Source organism: Panthera onca, chromosome F2, assembly GCF_046562875.1.
Source record: "Panthera onca isolate mPanOnc1 chromosome F2, mPanOnc1 haplotype 2, whole genome shotgun sequence".
Classification (NCBI taxonomy): Eukaryota; Metazoa; Chordata; class Mammalia; order Carnivora; family Felidae; genus Panthera; species Panthera onca.
In genome coordinates, this window is record NC_138356.1 from 18,226,922 (window position 1) to 18,251,178 (window position 24,257).

A 24,257-nucleotide genomic window follows, 5' to 3' on the forward strand; every position below is an offset into this window, starting at 1 on the left:
CGTGGTTCATAGGTTCAGGCCTGCATCCGGCTCTGTGCTGACAGCTTGGAACATGCTTTGGATTCGGTGTCTCCCTTTCTCTCTGCCTCTCCCCGACTTGTGCTCCGTCTCTCTCTCTCTCTCAAGAAAGACTAAACATTAAAAAAAAAAAAAAAAAAAAAAGAATTGGACCTTATCGGAAACAGGGTCACTGCAGATGTAATTCGTTAAGATGAGTTCATACTGAAGTAGGGTGGGCTCCTAATCCAATATGACTAGTGTCCTTCCAAGAACATGGCCATGTGAGGACAAGAGACACACAGGGGGGGAAGCCATGTGAGAGGAAGGCTAAGTTTGAAATTATGTAGCAGCAAGGAACACCAAAGATTGCTGGCAACCAACCAGCAACTAAGAAGAGGCAAGGAAGGATTCCCTATAGGTTTTAGAGGAGGCAGTGCCCTGACCTTCCTTGATTTTGGACTTCTAGCCTCTAGAACTGAGATGACAAATTTTTATTGTTTTAAGCCACCCAATTTGTGGAAACTTGCTAAGGCAGTCCTACAAAACTGATATACTCACTAAAACGATCTGAGAGTTACAACTTAACATAACCAGAATCTGTAAAATTGCTTTTAATAGTAGTGGGGATGGGGAAGTGTCTTGCGAAACTATTTTCAAAAATGCAGGTGCTGTTTTTAGTTTGAAGTTAACTTTTCCATTCCTAAGCAAGTATTGATATAAATAAAACACTTTTTGTTCTCAGCACCCCTCCTCACACATAGCACCTAGCAATGCGCCTTGAACATACATCATCCAACAGTACATTTTGTGACTTAGTTTTAAAAGATTAAAAATGAAAATAGCCTATAAATATTAAAATATCCACTTATAGAATTTGAGCTGTAAAATATATACAGTGCTACCGAAATGCAAGAGTAATCACTGAAAAGAAATTACATGAGGTTCATGAAGGCAAAATTTCATTCTGAATTGATGAGTGGATAATAGAGAAACTATATACCCAGCTGGTCTGTGGATTATTTAGCTTGTATATTTTCTGTTGACCTCTTTTCGGCTTTGAAAAAGAAATACTCAGCACCTGCACTATGTGAAGGGCAGAGAAAACTAAAATAATAATTTAAATGTAAGTTCTTGATATTAACTTGCTAATCTATGCCATAGGGCATGGAATAGATGGCAATTAAAAATATAATACAAAATTGATTGGGGGGGTTATCTATAAGTTATTTTCTTCTTCCTGGATATTCAAGAGTTGTTTGTTGTTGGGTTGTTACAGGGGAGATCATGTTTGATGGGAAAGCATCAATAGACACCAGCAAATGGTCTGGATACAGAAAGCTAACAGACTGGGGGGAGCACAGCATGCTCGCAATCAATTGGGAGAGTTTCCTGGTGTCAAGGACTCATGATGGCCAGTGGATGACAGCAGGCAAATGTATGCCTTTTTGTCAGGTGCTTTGAGAAGTAGCACCTTTCCATCGTTGGGAGTCTTCAGATGCTTCGGGCCCTTCTGGTCATTCTGGACATTTTGGTTTTCGCCTGCTCTATGGGTAGAAATAATTAGTATAAAAATAACCCTCCAGTCCCAGGTCATGTGTGAGCATTTACCACCAGACTGGATGAACTGAAGTTAAAATTCCCAGGTATACTATTTCTTAGCAGGACTGAGCCTCAAACCTGCCTGAGATCCATTCCTACAAACATATAACTGGAACTACAAGATAAAAAGATATATTAGATTTGTAAAGCATAGAAAAGATTAGTATTTCCTGATTGTCTACTATATTCTAGGTTCTGTGCTAGGCATTTCACATATGATCTCATTTAATATTTCTCTTAAATTTAGTTTTAAATTTTTATTGAAATAATGTACATTTTATTAACATCAAAAAGACTGGGTGGCAAATAGTTGGGAGTTCACTTTAAGAAACACTTTTCCTAGGACACAGAGAAATGGAAAAACATTCCATGTTTATAAATTGGAAAAACAAACATTGTTAAAATGTCCATATTACTTAAAGCAACCTGCATATTTAATGCAATCCCTATCAAAATATCACTTTTCACAGAGCTAGAACAAATGTCCTAAAACTTTTATGAAACCACAAAAGGACCCCTAATAGCCAAAGCAATTCTGGAAAAGAAAAACAGAACTGGAGGCATCACAGTTCCTGATATCAAGCTATATTACAAAGCTGTAGTCATAAGACAGTATGGTCCTGGCATAAAAACAGACACACAAATCAATGGAACAGAATAGAAAACCCAGAAATGGACCTATAACTTTCTGGTCAGTTAATCTTCAACAAAGCAGGAAAGACATTAATAGACACTTTTCCAAAGAAGACATCCAGATGGCTAATAGACACATGAAAGATGCTCAACATCACTCATCATCAGGGAAATACAAATCAAAACCACGATGATGTACTATGTCACACCTGTAAGAATGGCTAAATTAACAACACAAGAAACAACAGGTGTTGGCGAGGATGTGGAGAAAGGGGAACCCTTTTAGCACTGCTGGTGGGAAGGCATATAGATGCAGCCACTGCAGAAAAGAGTATGGAGGTTCCTCAAAAAATTAAAAATAGAGTTACCCTTAACCCAGCAATTGCACTACTAGGTGTTTATCTAAAGGATACAAAAATGCTGATTCGAAGGGGCACATGCACCCAATGTTTATAGCAGTGCTATCAACAATAGCCAAATTATGGAAAGAATCCAAATTTCCATCATCTGATGAATGGATATACATATTTATTACTCAGGGATAAAAAAGAATGAAATCTTGCCATTTGTAACAATGTGGATGGAACTAGAATGTATTATGCTAAGCGAAATAAGTCATAGAAAGATAAATATCATATGACTTTTCTCCTATGTGGAATTTAAGAAACAGATGAACATACAGGAAAGGGGGGAAAAAGAGGAGGGTGGAAAACAAACCGTAAGAGACTCTTAACAATAGAGAACAAACTAAGGGTTGATGGAGGAAATTGGGGGAGGGATGGGCTAAATGGGTGATGGGTATTAAGGGCATTTGTTGGGATGAGCCCTGGGTGTTATATGTAAGTGATGAATCGTTGAATTCTACTCCTGAAACCAACATTGTACTGTATGTTAACTAAAGAATAAAAAAAAGTGTTAGAAAACTTCCAAAACAAACAAAAAAACACTCTTCCTTTAAAAGGAATATACTTTGTATATTTTTCATAATTAAAAAAAAAGCCAGTCAAATAATAACAAGGTTTATATTAAAAACAGTAGTCCTCTACTTCATCCTTCCTTACTCCCAACTCCCTCTCCTTAGCCCAATAATTCTTAATCTTTTACATTGTTTCTTCTAGAATTTACTTTCTTATGTCTAGGTAACATGCACAACCTGTTATTTCTTGATTTTTTTCTTTCAGTTTTAGATATTGTCTATTGACTTCCTGCTACAGCAGATGAAGATTTAACTCTCCTATACCCCTCCTTTCACATACAATACTTCTTCCTCCCCTTCAAATATATTTATATCACTGTTTTTGGTTAAACTGATATTTATGGCTAAAATTATTTTAAATATATGAATATTGTTTATAGCTAAGTCATATAGTATATTATTTCTTCTCTTCTGTAGCCATTGTTTGCACCACAATTAACAGCTGCATTTTGTTATTATTTTCTTGGTTTCTGTGCTTTTATTACTAATCCATCCCCAGATTTTCTGATAGAAGTAAAAATTGCCTCTGAACATGTGTTCTGTTTCATGTTTATCTTGGAGAATTTCATCTGAGACTTTAGTTCTCCTTCTATTCCACTTTGGTGGTTCTTTAAGCCTGTTTTGCAGCTATTAGACTTTTGTCTTCACTGTTATCTTGAGATTTTTTTCCCCATGCCTTTCTCCTGAATTCCTGATTTCTGAGATCCTATAGCTTTTTCTTGGTTTAATCCCTCAGTTTGGTAGAGTAGATCCCTCAGGATTTTCCTGAGAAAGGTTAATAATTTAGGACCTCAATTCTTTGAAAATGTTTGTATTTTACCCTCACTTTTCATTATCATTTTGCTGGGTGTAGATTTTTAGGACAGAATGGCCCCTGAAAACTAAGGCATTTCTCCATTGTCTTCAAACTTCAGTGGTGCTGTTGAAAAGTTTCATGTTACTCTAGTCCTCTTTCCTTTGTGATCATCTCTCCCCCCCCCCCCCCCCCCCCCCACTCTTTCTGGAAGTTTTCAGGCTCATCTTTTCATCCTGAGAGGATTTGCGTTTCCTTCTACCAAATTCTTGGAGGGGATAACCAATCTGGGATTAGTCTGAATTAAATTCTTGGCTAGAGGTGTATCAGACCATTTAAGTAATCTGAATTTGGCCCACAAATTGGTGAGAACTGACCTATGATTCAGCTGTAGTTTCTCCCCTCTCTACTCTTGCCAAATTTTGAAATAGTCAATTGTCCCTTGAAGACAGTATGGAGGTTTATTTATAATTTACCCTTAAACTGAAGGTATAGCCCTTTGGAATCTTAGAATTCTGGTAGGAGGAGAATCTGTTATTAGACTTCCCACTTTGGGGTAGCCTTGGGCTTTGTTCTCTGTTCCCATCCTCCAAAACGCTGTGAAAATCAAAGTCTGCCCTCACCTATTTTGACAGATGCTCTCAGGATAACAGTGTACCACTTACCTTTCTAGGTTCCTGCCTTCACTCAATGCCTAACTGGAGATTTTCTTACTTTCTTGTTTGATGTCTTAAAGATGATTAAAAAATTATATTTTGGGGCACCTGGGTGGCTCAGTCGGTTAAGTGACTGATTCTTGATTTTGGATCAGGTCATGATCTCATGGTCATGAGATTGAGCCCTGTGTTGGGTTCTGTGCTGACAATGCGGAGCCTGCATGGGATTATCTCCCTCTCTCTCTCTCTGCTCCTCCCCTGCTTGCACTCTATCTCTAAAAATAAATAAACATTTTAAAAAATTATATTTTGTCCAGAAGTTTTAGTTATTTCCAGCAGTCCAGACACCTGTCCTGTCACATTCTTGAAAATGGAAATATCGGGGCGCCTGGGTGGCTCAGTCGGTTGAGCGCCGACTTCGGCTCAGGTCACGATCTCGCGGTCTGTGAGTTCGAGCCCCCCATCCGGCCCCTGTGCTGACAGCTCAGAGCCCGGAGCCTGTTTCAGATTCTGTGTCTCGCTCTCTCTGACCCTCCCCCATTCATGCTCTCTCTCTGTCTCAAAAATAAATAAACGTTAAAAAAAATTAAAAAAAAAAAGAAAATGGAAATATCACTTAAAAAATTTTTTTTTGTTAATGTTTCTTTTTTTTTTAACGTTTATTTATTTTTGAGACAGAGAGAGACAGAGCATGAACAGGGGAGGGTCAGAGAGAGAGGGAGACACAGAATCTGAAACAGGCTCCGGGCTCTGAGCTGTCAGCACAGAGCCCGACGCGGGGCTGGAACTCACGGACCGTGAGATCATGACCTGAGCCGAAGTCGGATGCTTAACCGACCGAGCCACCCAGGCGCCCCTATGTTTATTTATTTTTGAGAGAAAGAGACAGAGTGCAAGAGAGAGAGGGGCAGGGAGAGAGAGGGAGTCACAGAATCTGAAGAAGGCTCCCAGGATACGAGCTGTCAGTACAGAGCCCGACCTGGAGCTCAAACCCACAAACCTTGAGATCATGACCTGAGCCAAAGTCAGATCCTAAACTGACTGAGCCATCCAGGTGCCCCATATATCACTTTTCTAAGTCTCAATTTACTCATCTGAAAAATGACGATGATAGTAGTATCTACCTCATATATTTGAGTAATAAATGAGATTATCAGTATAAAGTTCTTAACACTGTGTCTGGCACCTCAATTAATGTTTACTTCTTTTTTTTTTTTTTGTAAATGGTATTCTCAGAGTCTGAACATGAATGCTTTATCTTGCTGTATTTTTACAGGTATATGAGGCACTAATGCCAGTGATGAAGATGTGAAGCACCTGAGGTCTCGTTAAGTTGTATATTTATTAAGAAATATAGTTCATTTGAAAAGTTTCCATTTCAAATGAAAACCAAGAGATTACACAACATTAGTAGCCTAGATCTTAACTGAGAAAAGGAGATTTATTGCAGTGAAATCCTTAATGTGTACATTTCTTGAGACAATAGAGTTTGAAAATATCCCCTCTCCCCCTTAATCAAATAGAACTCTAAACGTATATAACATGGATGCTTCTCTTACAGCAAACTAGGGTATGTTCAATTTTTTTTCTTTTACCAATTTTTTATTGCCACAGAAATGTGAATTGCATGAGTAGGTCCTTTTAAAGTGCACAGATATGTTCATTCTAAGAAATTGCTCTTCTCTTTAAAAAAAATTTCCCCCACTGCCAGGTGGCTCTTGCACAGAATTAGCTCTCTCTCTGGTGGTTGCCCTGACCCTTGGGCTGTCTCAGGGACATTCCTTTAGTAGGTGTATTGTGATGTTCTTCACAGCCAGCATGGTCTCTGTACAGGTCGGTTTGATGAGCATCTCTGGGAGTAAAAATCCAAAATGTCCAGTGTCACGAAGTTCAAAAGCAAATGTGTAGGGTATTCCATTTTTGTAGGCCCAATCCATTGAGCTACCAGAGCTCACATCTAAAAATAAAAAAAAAAAAAAAAAGAAGAGCCTCACTAAAGAGTCTGCATAACTTTCAAAGCTTATATGTAGTACTTGCTTACTAAGCTATCCTAAATCCTCACAATTAAATACTGTTTCAACAAGAATGATTTTAACAGTGGTTCCTTGGCAGTGGGCTCATGGAACTAAAAATCCTACCTGCCATCATCTTTGAGGATCTAGTGTAAGTAGTAATGCTTTTCTAGTGTGATGATCTCAAGATTTCTCAGCCTCAATTCCAATAACATTTATCTTCACCCACACTTCAGCCCCCACCTCTCCCCCTCTACAAACTAATCCCTGGCTCAGTTTCTTTGCTTTCACTCCTTGAGAGGAAGCTGGAGAAAGTCTTTGCTGTAAAATCACTCTAGTCACTGACAGCCTGTTCCTGGCTCCCTGGAGCCAGCTGCTCTAGGCTCCTTTTTCTAGACCTTCACTTAATGAAGTTTTCTCACGCTCTTATGGTCCTGCCCTTCACTTTACCATTGTCCCCAGGTCCACACAAGGTAATCAGCCCACCACCTCCTCTACTGACACCACAGCCCTCTGGCTTTCTTCCTTCCAGCTCAGAGGAGGAGAGGATGCTTGTTTTTTACAGGTGTCATCTTTTGATTCTATTCATCATGGTCTTCTCTGGTCTCTGGTCTTCTCTGGGACCTCGTTTCATTAATTAAACCACCCTCTCTTGCATCTGCATTGACCACAATATTCAAGCACTGATTTCCTATAGCACTTCCTTCTTATGCTATATACCATCCTCCTTGTCTTGGTCCTTTTGCTTTAGAATGCAAAGAGACTCTATATATGTTGCCTCTGTATCCTCAGCCACTTTCAATCTGGTTCTTGCCTCTACTTGTCTATGAAACCTTAGTTCTTGAAGGTCACCAATGACAGCAGGCCTAATCTCCTTTCTTGTTGTTGTTGTTGGTGGTGGTGGTGGTGGTGTTTTTTCCCCCCCTCTCAGATGCCACTTTCAACCTCTCAACAACATTTAGCATAGCTGATAATCCACTGGCAACTCTCTCCTCTCTCTGGCTCTTGTGACCTCACATGCTTGTGAGCTTGTCGGCACAGAGGTGAAAGTGCGGGCATTAGAGGCAGACTAAGGGCTCAGGCTGTATGTGTCCCACCACCTACTGTGACTTGTCTGAACCATAATCTCCTCTTTAGAAAACGAGATTATAATACCTGCTGCATGGTGGTGTTGTGGAAATTAAATGAAATAATGTGCTAAGGGACATAAGCCCCTATTATTTTGCATCTTGACACCCCAAAGTGCCTAGTATGTCATTTTTAGCATAACAGGCTCTTAATAATTGTTTAATAAATTTTTAATAGAAGAATCTTTATATACTTTTTTCTTGAAATCAATATGATCCAGACTGACCTAACACTATTACTATTAAAAAACTTTTCAGAGCATGTTCATCTGCTCAAATAATACCACTTTTTATGCTGCTTCTGTCAGGACAAGTTAGAGATGGATTATTAAGTTAAGACAATTAAATGAATTTGCTGTTTCTCAGGCTCCTCTTGCTTTGGTTAAGGACAAAAGGTAGGCGGTGGCTTCATTGTCCCTCTGGATTAGAGTACACTGGAAGTGCAAATAGTAGTCATAGAAGCCAAAGTCAGAGTCAATATGTGCCAAGAGTTACGTCATGGTGATGTGACAGCCTCATTTCTATGGTAACAGATTGTTCTTGGTAAATATAACACCATGACTGTAACTTCATACCAAGCTTAAAAGGTGAAGTGTAAGATTTTTAAAAATTAATATTAAAAACTAATGTATATTATGTTGGTGATAATTAGGAATATGACTTTTAAAAAAAATGCTATCTTTCCTCCTTCAGCATGGCCGTACTGAAAAACAGTTCTAAAGAGGTCCGCATGAGACCAATGATCATAGACTTTGCAAAAAATTCTAACACATAAGACATTCTCATTATTAGGATAAACTTACATGATAAGCAATGTTAATTGACAAGCCAAGCTTTTCTTCTGAAGGCTCAAGAAAGTGGTTAGGAATATAATAATGGGTAGGTTAAAGAAATCAAGGAGAAATTTCGTACTTCACTGAAAGTGAGATTGGGTGCCACTCTCTATACATACACATACAACCTGTGTGTGTGTGTGTGTGCGTGCGCACGCATATGTAGACATTAAGATGTATATGATTTCATGCTAAATTTTCCAAGTCATATAATTAATGAATTTTAGAGTTTAAAAGACCATGAGAAATGACCTTGTCCAATTCCTCACTTAAAAGTGGTGGAAACTGAGGCCCAGGATTAGTATCTTGGCCAAGATTGTATCACAGTTAGCAGCAGAATTAGGACTAGAATCCATGTCTTCTGATTCTTCAAGTTCTTTCCATATACCCAGTTGTTCTTTATTTCATATAAAGTAAGAAATATTTTAATTACCTTTTAAGGGGAAATTCAGCTTTAGGTGTTATGTAAAAAACAGAATTTCCTAACAAGAATGGTGGAGGAAAGGAATAAAAGGGAAGCTCTTTTAGAGCTGAGATATTACTTCATTACCTTCTCAAGGCCCATTTCCACCCTTATAGTAGTTACAATTGCTTAAGGAGCCCACTTGGGCACTTTCTACTGTCATAAGATCTCAATTCAGCTTTGTAGTCATTACTACATGCTTAGAATATTCTCTGCTTAGAATTTATTTAAATTGGTACAATGATTTCTGTCATGCAGTGTAAAACTAATCAGATATAAACTCCCTCCATCTTCCTTGGCTAATTTGGTTGTCAAAAATTTCTCTTTAAAGGGGAACACACTTTCTGTTTTTTTAAAGGGAAGTCATCATACAGGATCTTGTTTCAAGAGATGATTCTAAAACAAAATACACAGGAAACTTACACAATGTGCTGGAGGCAGGTCCATATCTATATTGTACCCCATATACCGACCGAAGTGCATTCACAGCTTTATAAGCTGCAGATTCCTGTGAGGGAAAATGGAAAACTTCTATCACTTTCCATCACTGCATTGAAACCTTTGGAAACACTGGCATGTTGTCTGAGCATTATCAGTCATCAATTTGGAGAGCAAGGTTGGGCACATTAGGTAATAGCTATGTTTAATAATAATATTATTCTTCGACACGTGCTGCAGTTTACAATGTGTTTTGGAACACATTATTTGCTTTGACTGATGCTCACACCAGACCAGTGATCAGTAATATTTCCACTTGACAGACAAGAAAAGAAAGGCTCAGCAAGGCTGGGATTACATGGCAAGGAGCGGTTAAGTACCCATATCTTCTGATGCTGATTTAGTGTTCTATCCTCTTCATTTTTATTCAGAGGCACTTGTTTTTATAAATTACAAAATACTTGATAGGGAAGAACGTCAGTCTTCCTCAAGGCTACATATGCAGTGTTTAGCAATGTGCCTATGTATAACAGATGCTTAATCAATATTTCTTGCATGAATGTTGAATAAGCATAGCTCTGCAAGAGTATCAAGATAATCTTATTGATCCTTAAGTACATACTTCAGTGGCTATGTACAAGGTATTTAAAGCACATTTGCATCAATTAAGAAACCCTTTAGTTCAGGAAGAGTGACTTCTCATATGCTATTCATTTATCCCCAGGGGAATGGGAATACAATTTCAGAATGCTCCATGACTTCTAAGGTTACATATGCCTCTGACGGAGCTCAGGTACTGCTAAGATGTAGAAATTCTGAGGTGGAACTCTTCCAATCAATGCCAAAACTCGGAAGAATAATCAACACAACAAAACTACTAAAATGTGAATATTCTAACATGAACTGAAAGGATACGGACTACACTTCAAAACATTTTCAAATGGTATAGCAGCATTAGTTTCAATAAGGAGTCAGAGAAGTATTGTATGACCAGCAAGAGGAAAAGAAGTATGTTGAAACCAGTATACAACTCTCCCATTTCAATTTGCCTATGAATAATTTAATACATTAGTTGAAGTACTCTGGGCAACGTGGTGCCGTGTGTTGGCCTTGGCTGCAGCTTGCTGTCCTCATTCACCTCAGGGATGAATAAAGCAGCCTCTGCAGCAAATGCCACTCGTTGTGGGTATTAAGGGGCCAGGCTCCAGAACCTGGCAGACAATTTATTATTGATCTCACTGATGATGAATTTCTCCTCTCAGGAGCCAACAGAGAAGGAATGTAAACACCCTAATACCAAAAACCTTTATGGAGAATGTTCTAAGATTTTAACATCTTCTCCAATGGTTTTAGCAATATTCCATGGCAAGGGCAGATATTTCTACATTTAGAAGATTATTGCATTCTGCTGGTGGGGAGAGTTTTGTTCCTCATTATTCCGGAGGACTAAATTCCCACCCTGAAATCTACTAAGAAAAAAAAACACAACCTCTTGGCCTCTTTGCAAAAAAACCATAGGCATAGCTTTAGCCTTTTGAGCTCCCTGAACTTCTGCCACTCAGGTGCAGGTGCATGTTGGTGAGAGGTTTAGATAGGATCATTCCACAAAAAATGAAAACTTCATAACATTTTCCAAGAATTATTTTCCAGGGTTGTGTAGCTAGACACCTATCTGAAAGAGTTTAAGCAATTCCTCCTTTCTTTATTGTTTCCTCTTTCCACTTGTCCCAGGCCTCACTTATTAAAAACATTTTTTTTAATGTTTTTATTTATTTTTGAGAGAAAGAGAGAGACAGAATGTGAGCAGGGGAGGGGCAGAGAGAGAGACACACACAAGAATCTGAAGCAGGCTCCAGGCTGTGAGCTGTTAGCACAGAGACCAACGTGGGGCTCGAGCTCATGAACCGCGAGATCATGACCTGAGCCCAAGTTGGAGGCTTAACTGATGGAGTCACCCAGGCGCCTCCAGGTCTCACTTATTGAACCTCAGCTAAATAAGGATTATGTTTTTTATTCATTTTTTTCCTCTTCTTTTCTTTCTGAGAGAGAATGTGTGAGTGAGTGGGGGAAGGGCAGAGAGAGAATCTCAAGCAAGCTCCATGCTCAGCGGGGCTTGAATTTATGACTCTGAGATTATGACCTGAGCTGAAATCAAAAGTCGGATGCTTAACCAACTGAGCCACTCAGGTGTCCCCAATTATTTCCATATTTAAAGCAGCTTAATGAATGACCTAAAAATGTTAGCAGAAACACAGACTCTACCATATTGATGGAAATGTTTTTGAACAATTTATTAGAATTTAATGGTTTCTGGTTAACATTCAGAGACTACCTAGTTTCTGAGAATTTTAATCTTGGCTGTAATGACTTAGCTTATAGGTAACCTGGTAACAGGATTTCCCAACAATGCCACTATTGACAGTCTGGACTAAATAACTCTGTGCTGTGGAGGCTGTCCCATACATTTAGCAGTATCCTTGGCTTCTATCCTCTAGATGCCAATAGCATCCTCCAGCCTTGTTGTGACAATCAAAGTGTCTTCAACCTTGTTCAATGTCCCGTGGGAGGCAAATTCATTCTTGGTTGTGAATCACTGATCTACTCTTTATACCACAACCTCCAACCTAAGAGAAAATTAGAATAGGCTTAACTTCTGATAGCAAGCTAAATTCAAAATATGGAGAACATTCTCATGTAATAGATTTAATATATGGCATACTCCATATTATCTGTTGTGAGACCATAAATAGACATTGTGCCCAATCCAGAAAGGGGTGAATATTTGCCTAGAGAAGCTTTGTGTGATACAGGTTGGTTAAGCTGTCAAGTTAACAACAACAACAACGACGACGACGACGACGACAACAAGTCTGTTGACACAGAGTAGCTGAAGAATAGCATTCTTAAATAGAACTACCACCTTTACAAAATTCCTCAAGAAAGAGAATTTGCTCAGAATTCTTTCTTGGAAGGCCAAGAACAAAATTCCTTTTTTGGACAGAATACAAGCCTTCCCTCAGGCCTTCTTCCTCATGTTCCCCATTCCTTCCAGGTCCTGGACATCTAGATCTGGGATTCCTGCAACTCCAACCAACTGGTGAAGGATTTAGAGTTCAAGGTATAGGAAGAAAGGGGGTGCTTCTCTTTTATCAAAGCTTTTAATTCAAGTTTAACATCCATACAGAATAATATAACAATTTTAAGTTTATAGCTCAATGAATGATCACAAATTGCACACACTCATATAACCAGTATCCAGGTCAAAGAATAGAACATGAACAGCAACCCCAAAGCCCTCTCCCCTTTACCTCTTCCTTCTTCCTCACTCCTCACACTATATATTAGTTTGACCTAGTTTTGAATTTTATAGACCTTTAGATGCTATTGGCTCTGAACGAGACTCACTTTACAAAGAATTCTGCCCTACAGTGGATAGCTTGTTGGGTTTCTGAGATGAGGAGAGAAAGGAACTCTGCTTAATCACTGACAAGTAATCTAATGCTTGAAGGGCTGTTCATTCTGAGTGCTAACTTGTCAAATAGATGCCCAGAGACTTAGTACCATTAAGCAAAGAGCGCTTACAAATTAAAACTTGCTTGTAATTAATGAGAGTCAGACCATAATTTATGAACAATTATTTGCTCAATAAAATTAATTATAGCCCTGAACATGTGACTGAAGCTGTAATACTAATCAAATCCATCCTGACACTTTCCGTATAACCTGTGGTAAGAATGTAAATCGGTTTGAAATGATTGCATTTGAGAAGCAGTACAGCATAGCAGTTAAAAGCGGCAATGTTGGAGCTAGATTTGGGGCTGAATCCTGGCTATGGCTCTTAGTAGCTGTATGTTGTTAGTCTAATTGCTTAATTTCCATAGGTTTCAGTTTCCTCATCTGTAAAATGGGGATAATAATAGTTACCTACCTCATATAATTATGAAAAATGAGTCAATACGTAAAGAATGCTTATTAGCATAAACACAATATGTGTTTGCTATACGTCATTACTGCTTAGAACCATGTTAGTGTTAGAAAAGAAGAAAGCCTGACACACACATATACATGGTCAAATACTTACCACACAGCTGAAATTGGGGATTGTTGCATATTTGTAAGAATAGGGATATAGCAACATCTGAGCATATGCATGAAAGGAGAGGTAAGCCCTAATGTGCTTCCTGTGTTTTCGGAGGAAGGTGGCTACAGCTTTCACTTCCGGCTCAGATTCTGGGAAAGGTCCACAGTAGGTATCATCGCAAGGGTGCATAGAAGCTCCTTCATCTGTAAGACAGAAAAGAAAATGGGGTGAGGGAGCAGAGAGACAAGAAGCAAGAGACACAAATGAGCATCGTTAAACTGATTTTTTTCTTTCATTTCTATCAACATATGGTACTATTAAGCAATTCATCTAATTTCTCATTTATAGGCATCAGTTTTGAAAAATCCAGGGTGGTTCAAGCTTCAATGGCCTGAATAGGAAATAAGTACTGATTTTTTAACTGAGCCTGCATAAACTACTCTAAAGGGATGACTTTGTCAGTGAGAGACCTAATTCTTTATGATCCTCCAGAGCAGGTAAGGCTCCTGTTGTTATACCCACGACACCCTGCACTTTCCCTCTGTAACACTCGACATACTTGTAATTAGTCTGCAGGATTTACCTGTTTAGCATTCAACCAATATTTATACCGTTCTAGGTGCCTGGTATTCAATAAAAAACAATACAGAAAAAAAAAAAACCCTGCTCTAATAGAAACTACATTCAGTCTGAATTCTTTATTAAACTCTAGGGCTCTGTGAAAGCAGGAACTGTGTGTCTTCAGCTTGCTGGGCACCTACAACTAGAACAGGAGTATGGCAAATGTTCAACAAATATTCGTTGGTAAGTGAATGTCAGATCAAAAGAAAAGGCTAGACATCTGCACAGGTGTCTGGTAAGATACACACATTGATTAATCAAGAACACGAAGGCAAGACAGAAATAATTCCACAAAACATGCCAAAACAATTTCTATTATATTTTTAGGCAAGCAATATCCAAACTGGTTTGTAAAATGCAAGAGGCTTCTCCAGCTATCTTGGGGGTAAGAATTTAGTTAAGAAATCCTCAACAGGGGCGCCTGGGTGGCTCAGTCGGTTAAGCACCTGACTTGGGCTCAAGTCATGATCTCATTTGTGGGTTTGGGCTCTGCATCAGGCTCTGTGCTGACAGCTCAGAGCCTGGAGACTGCTTCAGATTCTGTGTTTCCCTATCTCTGCCCCTCCCCCACTCATGCTCTGCCTCTCTCTCAAAAATAAATGTAAAAAACCCGAAAAAAAGTTAAAAAAATCCTCAACACTTGAATTTAATAATTTTTGAATTAACAAATATATATCCCATAGGTCTATGATGGGGAGGAAGGAAAATAACATTCACTGTAACAATCACAAGGTAGTAAAGTCCCAAGACATTTTTACATTTAGAAAGAATTACCTTTTCTACAGTTATTTGCCACTGGCCATGATTAGCCCTCCCAAATGCCCTAGAAAACTGTCTTTTTCCATAAACAAATGGGAAATGTCTGGTGATTCTGTGAGATAGTCTAATTCTACTCAATATGAAAAGGTAACCAAGTCAAATCAGGATAAATCTTGAGGTGATTAAATCTTGTTTGTGTTACAGGTGAGTTAAGATGGGGAATTTATAGCAATTGTAGTTTTCCTCCTTTGAGTCTAATTCTGGACATGCCTTAGAAGCAAGTGGGATATGGATGGAACTCAGAATATAATATGAACACTATAGCTGATACTCTGAAAGGTACAGGACAAATAAAGGGACATTTGAAGAACACTGATGTAAATTAAAGCACTGGAAAGGAGAGCTCACAGACTAAACAACTAATTCCAGAGGGAGCAAAACTAATGATCCAGAGAAAAAGGATTTACAATAATCCTAATAAATATTCTCAAGGGCATATAGAAGGGCATTGGATACATTAATCAGGGACAAGAAGTTAAAAGTACCAATCAGATAGAATAGAAATAGAGAACTTAATTCACGGGTTGAAAGAATACGGTTGATGAGTGAATTAATGAGATGGAATATGTTCTGAAACATTCCCAGAAGGCATCAAAAAAGTGAAAGAAAAATTAAAGGAGTATGAAAAATAGAATAACTGTCAACATCTGATTAATAGAGGCCCAAATAGAGAAAGAAATAAAAGCTAAATATTTGAAGAACTGCTAATTGAAAATTTCCCACAATCAAGGAAAGGTTGAATGGAATTATTGTATACAAAACAAGAGAGATAAAGAGGAAATGTGTCAACACTTTGACACACTAGGTTGAAATTTAAGAAAACAATTCCAGAGAGAAAGAAACAAGTCATCTATAAGAAAAAGGGATTAGATTCACATTTGACTTTTTAATAGCAACACTAGAGTAATATTTCCAAAGTATATTTATAAACACATATATACTTATTGTTCTTACATTTTTATTTATATATTTAAAATTAATTAAATGTTTAAATTGAAGTATAGTTATACTATTATATTAGTTTCAGGTATACAACATAGTGAATGGACAATTATATACATTATGAAAAGCTCGCCACAATAAGTGTAGTTACCATGGTCATCATACAGTGTTATTACAATATTACTGACTCTATTCCCTATACTGTATGTTCCATCCTATGAAACTTATTTGTTTCATAACTGGAAGTTTGTATCTCTTAATCCCCTTCACCTAGTTTGCCCATCCTCCACCCACTCCTTTCTAGCAAGGGCCAGTTCTCTGTATTTATGAGTCTCTTCTGTTTGTTTTGCTTTTTAGATTCCCCATGTAAGTGAATTCATGTTATTTGTCTTTCCCTGTCTGAATTATTTCATTTAGCTAATACCATCTAGGTTCATCCATGTTATTGCAAATGGCAAGATTTCATTTTTTTACTGGATGAGTGCTGGTTCAATGTGTATATATACCACATCTTCTTTATCCATTCATGTATGGATGAACACTTGGCTCTTTTCCATATCTTGGCTATTGTAAATAATGCTGCAATAAACATACGGGTGCATATATCTTTTTGAATTAGCATTTCCATTTTCTTTGGATAAATATCCAGAAGTGGAATTGCTGGATCATATGGTATTTCTACTTTTAATTTTTTGGGGAATCTCCATACTCTTTTTCCATGGTGGTTATTGTCTTGAATAATGTTCTAGGTGCATTTGAAAAGAATGTGCATTCTGCTCTTTTTGGATGGAATGTTCTACATGTATCTGTTAAGTCCACCTGGTCTAATGTGTCATTCAAAGTAATTATTTCCTTATTTTCTGGGGTGTTAAACTCTCCTATTATTATGCTATTACTGTCAAATTTTCCCTTTATGTCTGTTACTTTACATAAAATCAGCTTGCTTCTCTGTTGGCTGCATAGATATTTATATTAAGTGTCATATTATCTTATTGGATTATCATTATGTAATGCCCTTCTTTGTCTCTTGTTACAGTCTTTGTATCAAGGTCTGTTTTGCCTGATTTAAGTATTGCTACGGAGATTTTTTTTTTGCTTCCATTTGCATGGTCTTTTTCCATCCCTTAACTTCCAGTTTACATGTATCTTGAGGTCTGAAGTGAATCTCTTATAGATGATGGCATATAGATAGGTCTTTTTTGTTTTTTTATCCATTCAGTTACCTTATGTCCTTTGATCGGATCATTTAGAGCATTTGCACCATTTACACTTAAAGTAATTATTGATAGACATATGATTATCATTTTGTTAATTGCTTTCTGGTTATTTTTATATTCTCTATTTCTTTCTCTTTTTCTCTTCTACTCTTGTGATTAATCACTTTCTTTAGTCTTATGCTCAGAATTTTTTCTCCTTTTTGTGTATCTATTGCAGGTTTTTGGTTTGTGGTCACCATGAGGTTCATATATAAAACATCCTAAGTATATAGCAGTCTGTATTAAGTTGATGGTTTTGAGTTTGAACACATTTTCAAAGCACTACATTTTTACTCCTCCCCTCCGCTATGTTTTACGTATGTGACATCATATTTTACATCTTTCATTTTTTGAATCCTTTAATTTTTTAAAGGTATAATTGATTTTACTACTTTTGTCTTTTAACCTTCATAATAGCTTTATGTGACTGATTTACCAACTTTACTATATATTTGCTTTTACTAGTAAAGTTTTTTCTTTTAACATTTTTTTTATATCAGTTATGGTCTTTGCTGCTTAAAGTCCTTTCACATTTCTTAGAAGGTCAATTTAATATTGATGAACTCTTTTAATTTTTGTCTGGGAAACTGTCTCTCCCTCAGTTCTGAATGATAACCTTGTTGGATAGAGTATTCTTGGTTGTAGGTATTTTTCCTTTCAGCGCTTTGAATATAGCCTGCCACTCCCTTCTGGTCTGCAAAGTTTCTGCTGAAAAATCAGCTGATAGTTTTACAGGGTTTTCCTTGTATATAAGTAGTTGCTTTTTTATTTCCATCTCAAGATTCTAATTTTTTTTAATTTTATTTTTTATTTTTAAAAATTTACATCCAAATTAGTTAGCATATAGTGCAACAATGATTTCAGGAGTAGATTCCTTAGTGTCCCTTACCCATTTAGCCTATCCCCCTCCCACAACCCCTCCAGTAACCCTCAGTTTGTTCTCCATATTTATGAGTCTCTTCTGTTTTGTCCCCCTCCCTGTTTTTATTTTTGTTTCCCTTCCCTTATGTTCATCTGTTTTGTCTCTTAAAGTCCTCATATGAGTGAAGTCCTATGATTTTTGTCTTTCTCTAATTTCACTTAGCATAACACCCTCTAGTTCCATTCATGTAGTTGCAAATGGCAAGATTTCATTCTTTTTGATTGCCGAGTAATACTCCATTGTCTATATATACCATATCTTCTTTATCCATTCATCCATCGATGAACATTTGGGCTCTTTCCATCCTTTGGCTATTGTTGATAGTGCTGCTATAAACATGGGGGTGCATGTGCCCCTTTGAAACAGCACACCTGTATCCCTTGGATAAATGCCTAGTAGTGCAATTGCTGGGTCTTAGGGTAGTTCTACTTTTAGTTTTTTGAGGAACCTCCATACTGTTTTCCAGAGTGGCTGCACTAGCTTGCATTGCCACCAACAATGCAAAAGAGATCCTCTTTCTCCTCATCCTCACCAACATCTGTTGTTGCCTGAATTGTTAATGTTAGCCATTCTGACAGGTGTGAGGTGGTATCTCATTATGGTTTTGATTTGTATTTCCCTGACGATGAGTGATGTTGAGCATTTTTTCATGTGTCAGTTGGCCCTCTGGATGTCTTCTTTGAAGAAGCGTCTATTCATGTCTTTTGCCCATTTCTTCACTGGATTATTTGTTTTTTGGGTGTTGAGTTTGGTAAGTTCTTTATAGATTTTGGATACTAGACCTTTATCAGATATGTCATTTGCAAATATCTTCTCCCATTCTGTCAGTTGCCTTTTAGTTTTGCTTGTTTGTTTCTTTCGCCGTGCAGAAGATTTTTATTTTGATGAGGTCCCAATAGTTCATTTTTCCTTTGGTTTCCCTTGCCTCTGGAGAGATGTTGAGTAAGAAGTTGCTGCGGGCAAGATCAAAGAGGTTTTTGCCTGCTTTCTCCTCGAGGATTTTGATGGCTTCCTGTCTTACATTTAGGTCTTTCATCCACTTTGAGTTTATTTTTGTGTATGGGGTAAGAAAGTGGTCCAGGTTCTCAAGATTCTAATTTTAATTTCTGACATTTTAGTTATTAGGGAGCTTGGGACCAACCTGCTTGGGTTCATCTTGTTTGGGGTTCTCTGTGTTTCCTGGAACCGGCTGTTTCCTTCCCCAGGTTAAGGAAATTTTCAGCTATTATTTCTTAAATGAGTTTTCTGTCCCTTTCTGTCTCTCTTATCCTTCTGGGATTCCTATAATGCAAATGTTACAATGCTTGATGTTGTCCTAGAGGTCCCTTAACCCAACCTCACTTTTAAAATTCTTACTTTTTGCTATTCAGCTTGAGTACTTTCCATGACCCTGTCTTCCAGATTGCTGATGTGTTCTTTTGCATCCTCCTGTCTGCTGTCAATTTTCTCTAGCAGATTTTTCATTTCAGTTATTGTATTCTTCAACCCTGATTGGTTATTTTTTTTCTCTTTTCTATCTTTTCACTGAAGTGCTGAGTTCATTGACTCTTAAGTCTGGTGAGCATCTTTATGAACATTACTTTGATCTCTTCATCAAGTAATTTTCTTATCTCCATTTCATTTAGCTTATTCTCTGAAGTTTTTGTTCTTTCAGTGGGAGCATGTTCCTCTGTCTCATTTTGACTTTTGTGTTTATGTCTATGAATTAGGCAAAACAGCTACCTCTCCCAGCCTTGAAGGTGTAGCTTTGTGTAGGAAAATTCCCGTGTCACCTGTGTGTGCCTGGCACTTAGGGAAAGGGTTAGCATTGGGCAGGGAGAGATAAAGGGACCCTGGGGGAGGCAGGCTGCGGCTGTAAGTGGGAAGCTGAAGAAGGGGCAGGGTTTGGGGGGAAAAAAAAGGATAAAGGTATTCCAAACCCACCTGCGCTAGATGCCATGAGTGGAGTCTCACAAACTTTGATAAGTTCCTAATAAAAAGTCAGGGACAAAAATCTTTGTCGGCAACCCACTTGGGACCCCTCTTAGTTTTGAGAGCTTTATACTTTCTCTTGATAAACTCTATCACTTTGCTTACTGTCTGTTGTCTGTGAGATTCATTCTTTGATTCTGTGAGACAAGGACCAGTGTCTCTCCCACCCTCCTGTAACAGCAGGACAGCTTGAGCAGGCTTGGTTTGGGATGTCCTGGGTGCTCCACACTTGGGTGCCCAGGCAGGATGGCGGCAGCTGGTGGGGCATGGGCCAGGGGTGTCCCAAGGCTTTTCACATTGGGTTGCCCAAGGCTTTTTACATTGGGTTGCCCCATTGGGCTGGTGGGGCCCTGGGTGCTCTGGGACAGGGCTGTCCCAGTGGGATGGCTCCAGCAGGGGTGGGTGCAGGCCAGAGTACTCTGGGTGGGGTGGTTGGAGCCGGAATGGGTGTGAATATGGGAGCTGCCTCTGGGGGGGATGGTTGAAGGTGGTGTAGACTAGGACTTGCTGTAGTGGCAGGCTTCCTAGAGCACCACGATCCTGCTCCCATCTGTACTATCAAGGTGGAAAGGAAATGTCAGCAATGGTGTTAGGCAGCACCTCTGACATCAGAAAGGATTTCAGTAGCTCCCCTATTGTTTGGCTGATGTTCTAGGGTTAGGAGACGAGTTTCCTTCCCTTATGTCTAGTTGCCTTCCAGACTGTTTTTCTGCTGTGCTCCAGTTGGGTGAATCTGCAGGTGGGCCCCTCAGCGATATCCCTCTCTGCTGAAGTTCACCGCACTGAGGCTGGGGTTCCTATCATTACTATGTCTCTATCTCTCCTTTGTTGTGCAGAAGCTGTTTAGTCACCCCTCAGTTTTTCTTCAGGTGAATTACTCTATAGGTAGGCAAGAATTCAGTGTCCAACAGAGGAGCTGAGTTCAGGGTCTCCCTATGCTGCCATCTGAGACCCCTCCCTCCTTATTAAAAAAAAAAAAAAAACTTGCAGAGTGCCTGGGTGGCTGTCAGTTAAGTGTCCACCTCTTGGTTTCAGCTCAGATAATAATCCCAGGGTTGTGGGATCAACCCCTGTGTCAGGCTCTGTGCTGACAGAGCAGAGCCTCCTTGGGATTCTCTCTCTCCCTCCCTCTCTCTGCCCCTCCCCTGCTCACTCTATCTCAAAATAAATAAATAAACTTAAAAAAAACTTGCTGAACAGCTTAGGTGCTTTTTCTAGCCTGTCTTCCAGATGGTTGATTCGTTCTTTTGCATCTAATCTGCTTTGATTCTGTCTTATGTACTTTTCATTTTAGTTATTGTAATCCTCAGCTCTGATTGGTTCTTTTATATATTTTGTCTTTCTTTGTTGAAGTTCATCCACTCTTCTCTCATGTCGTGAGTACCTTTATAACCATTACTTCGATCTCTTTATCAGGTATATTAGTTCTTTTCTGAGATTTTGTCATTCTTTTTTAACATACTCCTCTGCTTCATTTTGTCTGACTTCCTAAGTTTTTTCTACATATTAGGTATGTTAGCTATGTCTCCTAGTTTTGAAAGTAGTGGCTTTATGTAGAAGGCATCCTATGAGGCCCACTGGGTCTACCCACCAGAACCAAAGCACTCCAGGGTATCTTCTGTGTGGGCTGTATGTGCTCTTCTGTTGTGACTGGGCTACAACCTCTGCCAGTGCACTGGTGGGCAGGGCTTGTCCCTGGTGTAACTGGCTGAGAGGCCCAACTGTAGCTGGTGTGGGTTTGCTGGTGGGTGGGGTTAGCTCCCTGCATATTGGGCTGAGAGACCTGGCCATAACTGCTGCAGGCATGCTGGTGGAAAGGGCCGGCTCCCTACCACCCCAAGGCAGGAGTCACTTTGAAGGGGTGCTGGCCCTGGCTGGGGCTGTCTGCCTGGTATGGTGGGGGCAATAGTGGGTTTGGGGGGATGCTGGCCCCAACCAAGACTGCCTGTTGAGTGTGGTAGGGCAGAGGCTGCTTTAGAGGGATGCCTCCTGGGGCAGTTGGGTTGGGTGAAGCAGGTTTGCAGGAGAATGCTGTGGCAGGGTGAATGGTACTAGCAAAGTAGATGGAAAATGTCAGAATTGGCTTCTGCTGGTGTCTGGCCATCTAGGCAGAAGCTGGAACACTATTCTTGTGTAGGCAAGCCGGATGTGATCTAGCGCAAGTCCATGACTCCTGAATCTCAATCTCAAGCTTCAAACTCAGGTATATAATAACCTTCTGGACATTTCTATCTACTTGTCTCAGAGGCTCTGAAAGCTCAAGATGTCCCTAGATGAAATCATTGTTCTTTTTCTTACCCACCAAATTGATCTTTTGCTATGTTTCTTAACCTGTGTTTCCCCTCATTCATCTAGTGGCCTATGTCAAAACTTAGGTGGAACAATTCTAGAAGTTTTCTTCTCCCTTGTCCCTCCCTCCAACTGGAGAACAAATTCTTTTGATTCTATCTGCTCATCTCTCTGTGGCCAATTCTGCCAACAAAGTTCAGGCTCTTGTCATTATTCCCCTACGTTATCAGAACAGTTCCTAGCCTTCAGTCTGGCCTACCTTGAATTCAGCCCTCTCAATATCATTGTAATATAAATAAGTCTGATCTTATTTATTCTAAAAACATAAATCTGATTTGCTGCTTAAAAGTCTTCAATGGTGGTCTTTTGGATAAAGTTCTGAAATCTTACTACCACTTAAAGGCAGAGATAGTGTGATCAAAATGTTTGAATTTGGTAGTGGTAGTTATTATAGTTTATCTTGTATGTTTTTCCTGTCTTAAAAAATTGGTGATTTTGTCCTATTGCTGTACGGATAAGTTTGTGATTGATAGTTTATCACTGACTATATAATTTCATGTGCTTTTCATGGCTTTATAATAGTTTGCAGGTTACCTAGTTCTCTCCTTCCTTGGAATTCAGGGAGTCATGCTCCTTTCCTCTGCCCAAATGCTTATGGGATAAACTCCCTCATGATTTGATTTTGGTCAAAATGCTTAAAATTTCGCTTTCTATTAGTTTGCTCTAAAACTTCTGCCTTATAGGGGCACATGTACCCCAATGTTTATAGCAGCGCTTTGAACAATAGCCTAATTATGGAAAGAGCCCAAACGTCCATCAACTGACGAATGGATAAAGAAGATGTGGTTTATATATTCAATGGAATACTACTTGGCAATGAGAAAGAATGAAATCTGGCAATTTGCAGCAACGTGGATGGAACTGAGGGTATTATGCTAAGTGAAATAAGTCAGAGAAAGACAGATACCATATGTTGTCACTCATATGTGGATCTTGAGAAACTTAACAGAAAACCATGGGGGAGGCAAAGGGGGAAAAAAAGTTACAGAGAGGGAGGGAGGCAAACCATAAGAGACTTTTAAATACTGAGAACAAACTGAGGGTTGATGGGGGTTAGGGTGAGGGGAAAGTGGGTGATGGGCAATGAGGAGAGCACTTGTTGGGATGAGCATTGGGTGTTGTATGGAAACCAATTTGACAATAAACTATATTTAAAAAAGTAAAATTTCTGCTGCCTTCACTCCTACTAAAATATTGGTCATTTTCCTGAGGTTCCATATTCCCTTGTCTTTAAGACTGTACATGCTGTTCCCTTCTTTTAAAGCATCTTTTTTTTTCCACAGTCTGATTTTATTTGTCCTTCAGTGTTTCAGAATTCAGTTACCACTTCCTCTTGGCATCTTCTCCAATGCCCCTATGATGGGTTAGGTGCTCCTAACACCCTTCTTTTTCCGCATTTGTCATAAAATTTAGTATCCAGTGTTAAAACTTATGCTTACCCATTTTCCGACTCAATTGAGCCTCGCACCATGTTTGACCAAGAGTGGATGCATAAAAAATAAACTATTTTATTTAATAATTATTATAAATGAGCTAAACTGTATAATATTAAGAAGGGCCACACCTCAATTTAATGCTGTTTGCCCGAGAAGCACATTAGACACTGAAATATTCTATAGCATTTTATGGTTTACTTTATAGATTGGCTTTCTGCCAATGTTATTTATTACAGATTAAGTATTGATTCAGCAGCAGAATGGAATATCACATTCAAAATTCTTTATGCCAATGTTTCTGTGTGAATTTTTGCCTTATTCATCTCTTAT

At 38.8% G+C, this 24,257-nt stretch overlaps 1 protein-coding gene and 1 long non-coding RNA gene across 7 annotated transcripts in view; one reads left to right on the top strand and one right to left on the bottom strand.

Annotated features, from left to right (window-relative positions):
* CPA6 (carboxypeptidase A6) overlaps positions 1-24,257 on the bottom strand; it is a 559,011-nt gene that overhangs the window by 18,710 nt on the left and 516,044 nt on the right. The window contains exons 9-11 of one of the 4 annotated variants that reach the window (XM_078441824.2): positions 13,612-13,814; positions 9,516-9,600; positions 5,986-6,614 (exon numbers count right to left, since the gene is read on the bottom strand). In XM_078441824.2, coding sequence (XP_078297950.1) covers positions 6,427-6,614; positions 9,516-9,600; positions 13,612-13,814 — 476 coding nt within the window. In that variant the 3' untranslated portion in view covers positions 5,986-6,426. Of the gene's footprint in view, positions 1-5,985; positions 6,615-9,515; positions 9,601-13,611; positions 13,815-24,257 lie in introns of those variants that run through there. The other 3 variants (XM_078441826.2, XM_078441827.2, XM_078441825.2) reach the window with 3 other exon arrangements.
* The window catches only part of LOC144615109 (uncharacterized), a 99,861-nt gene continuing 88,118 nt past the window's right edge, over positions 12,515-24,257 (top strand). For all 3 annotated transcript variants that reach the window (XR_013553559.1, XR_013553560.2, XR_013553561.2), the window contains exons 1-3: positions 12,515-12,648; positions 13,960-14,108; positions 14,324-14,415. This is a non-coding gene — a long non-coding RNA (uncharacterized LOC144615109). The remainder of the gene's footprint in view (positions 12,649-13,959; positions 14,109-14,323; positions 14,416-24,257) is intronic.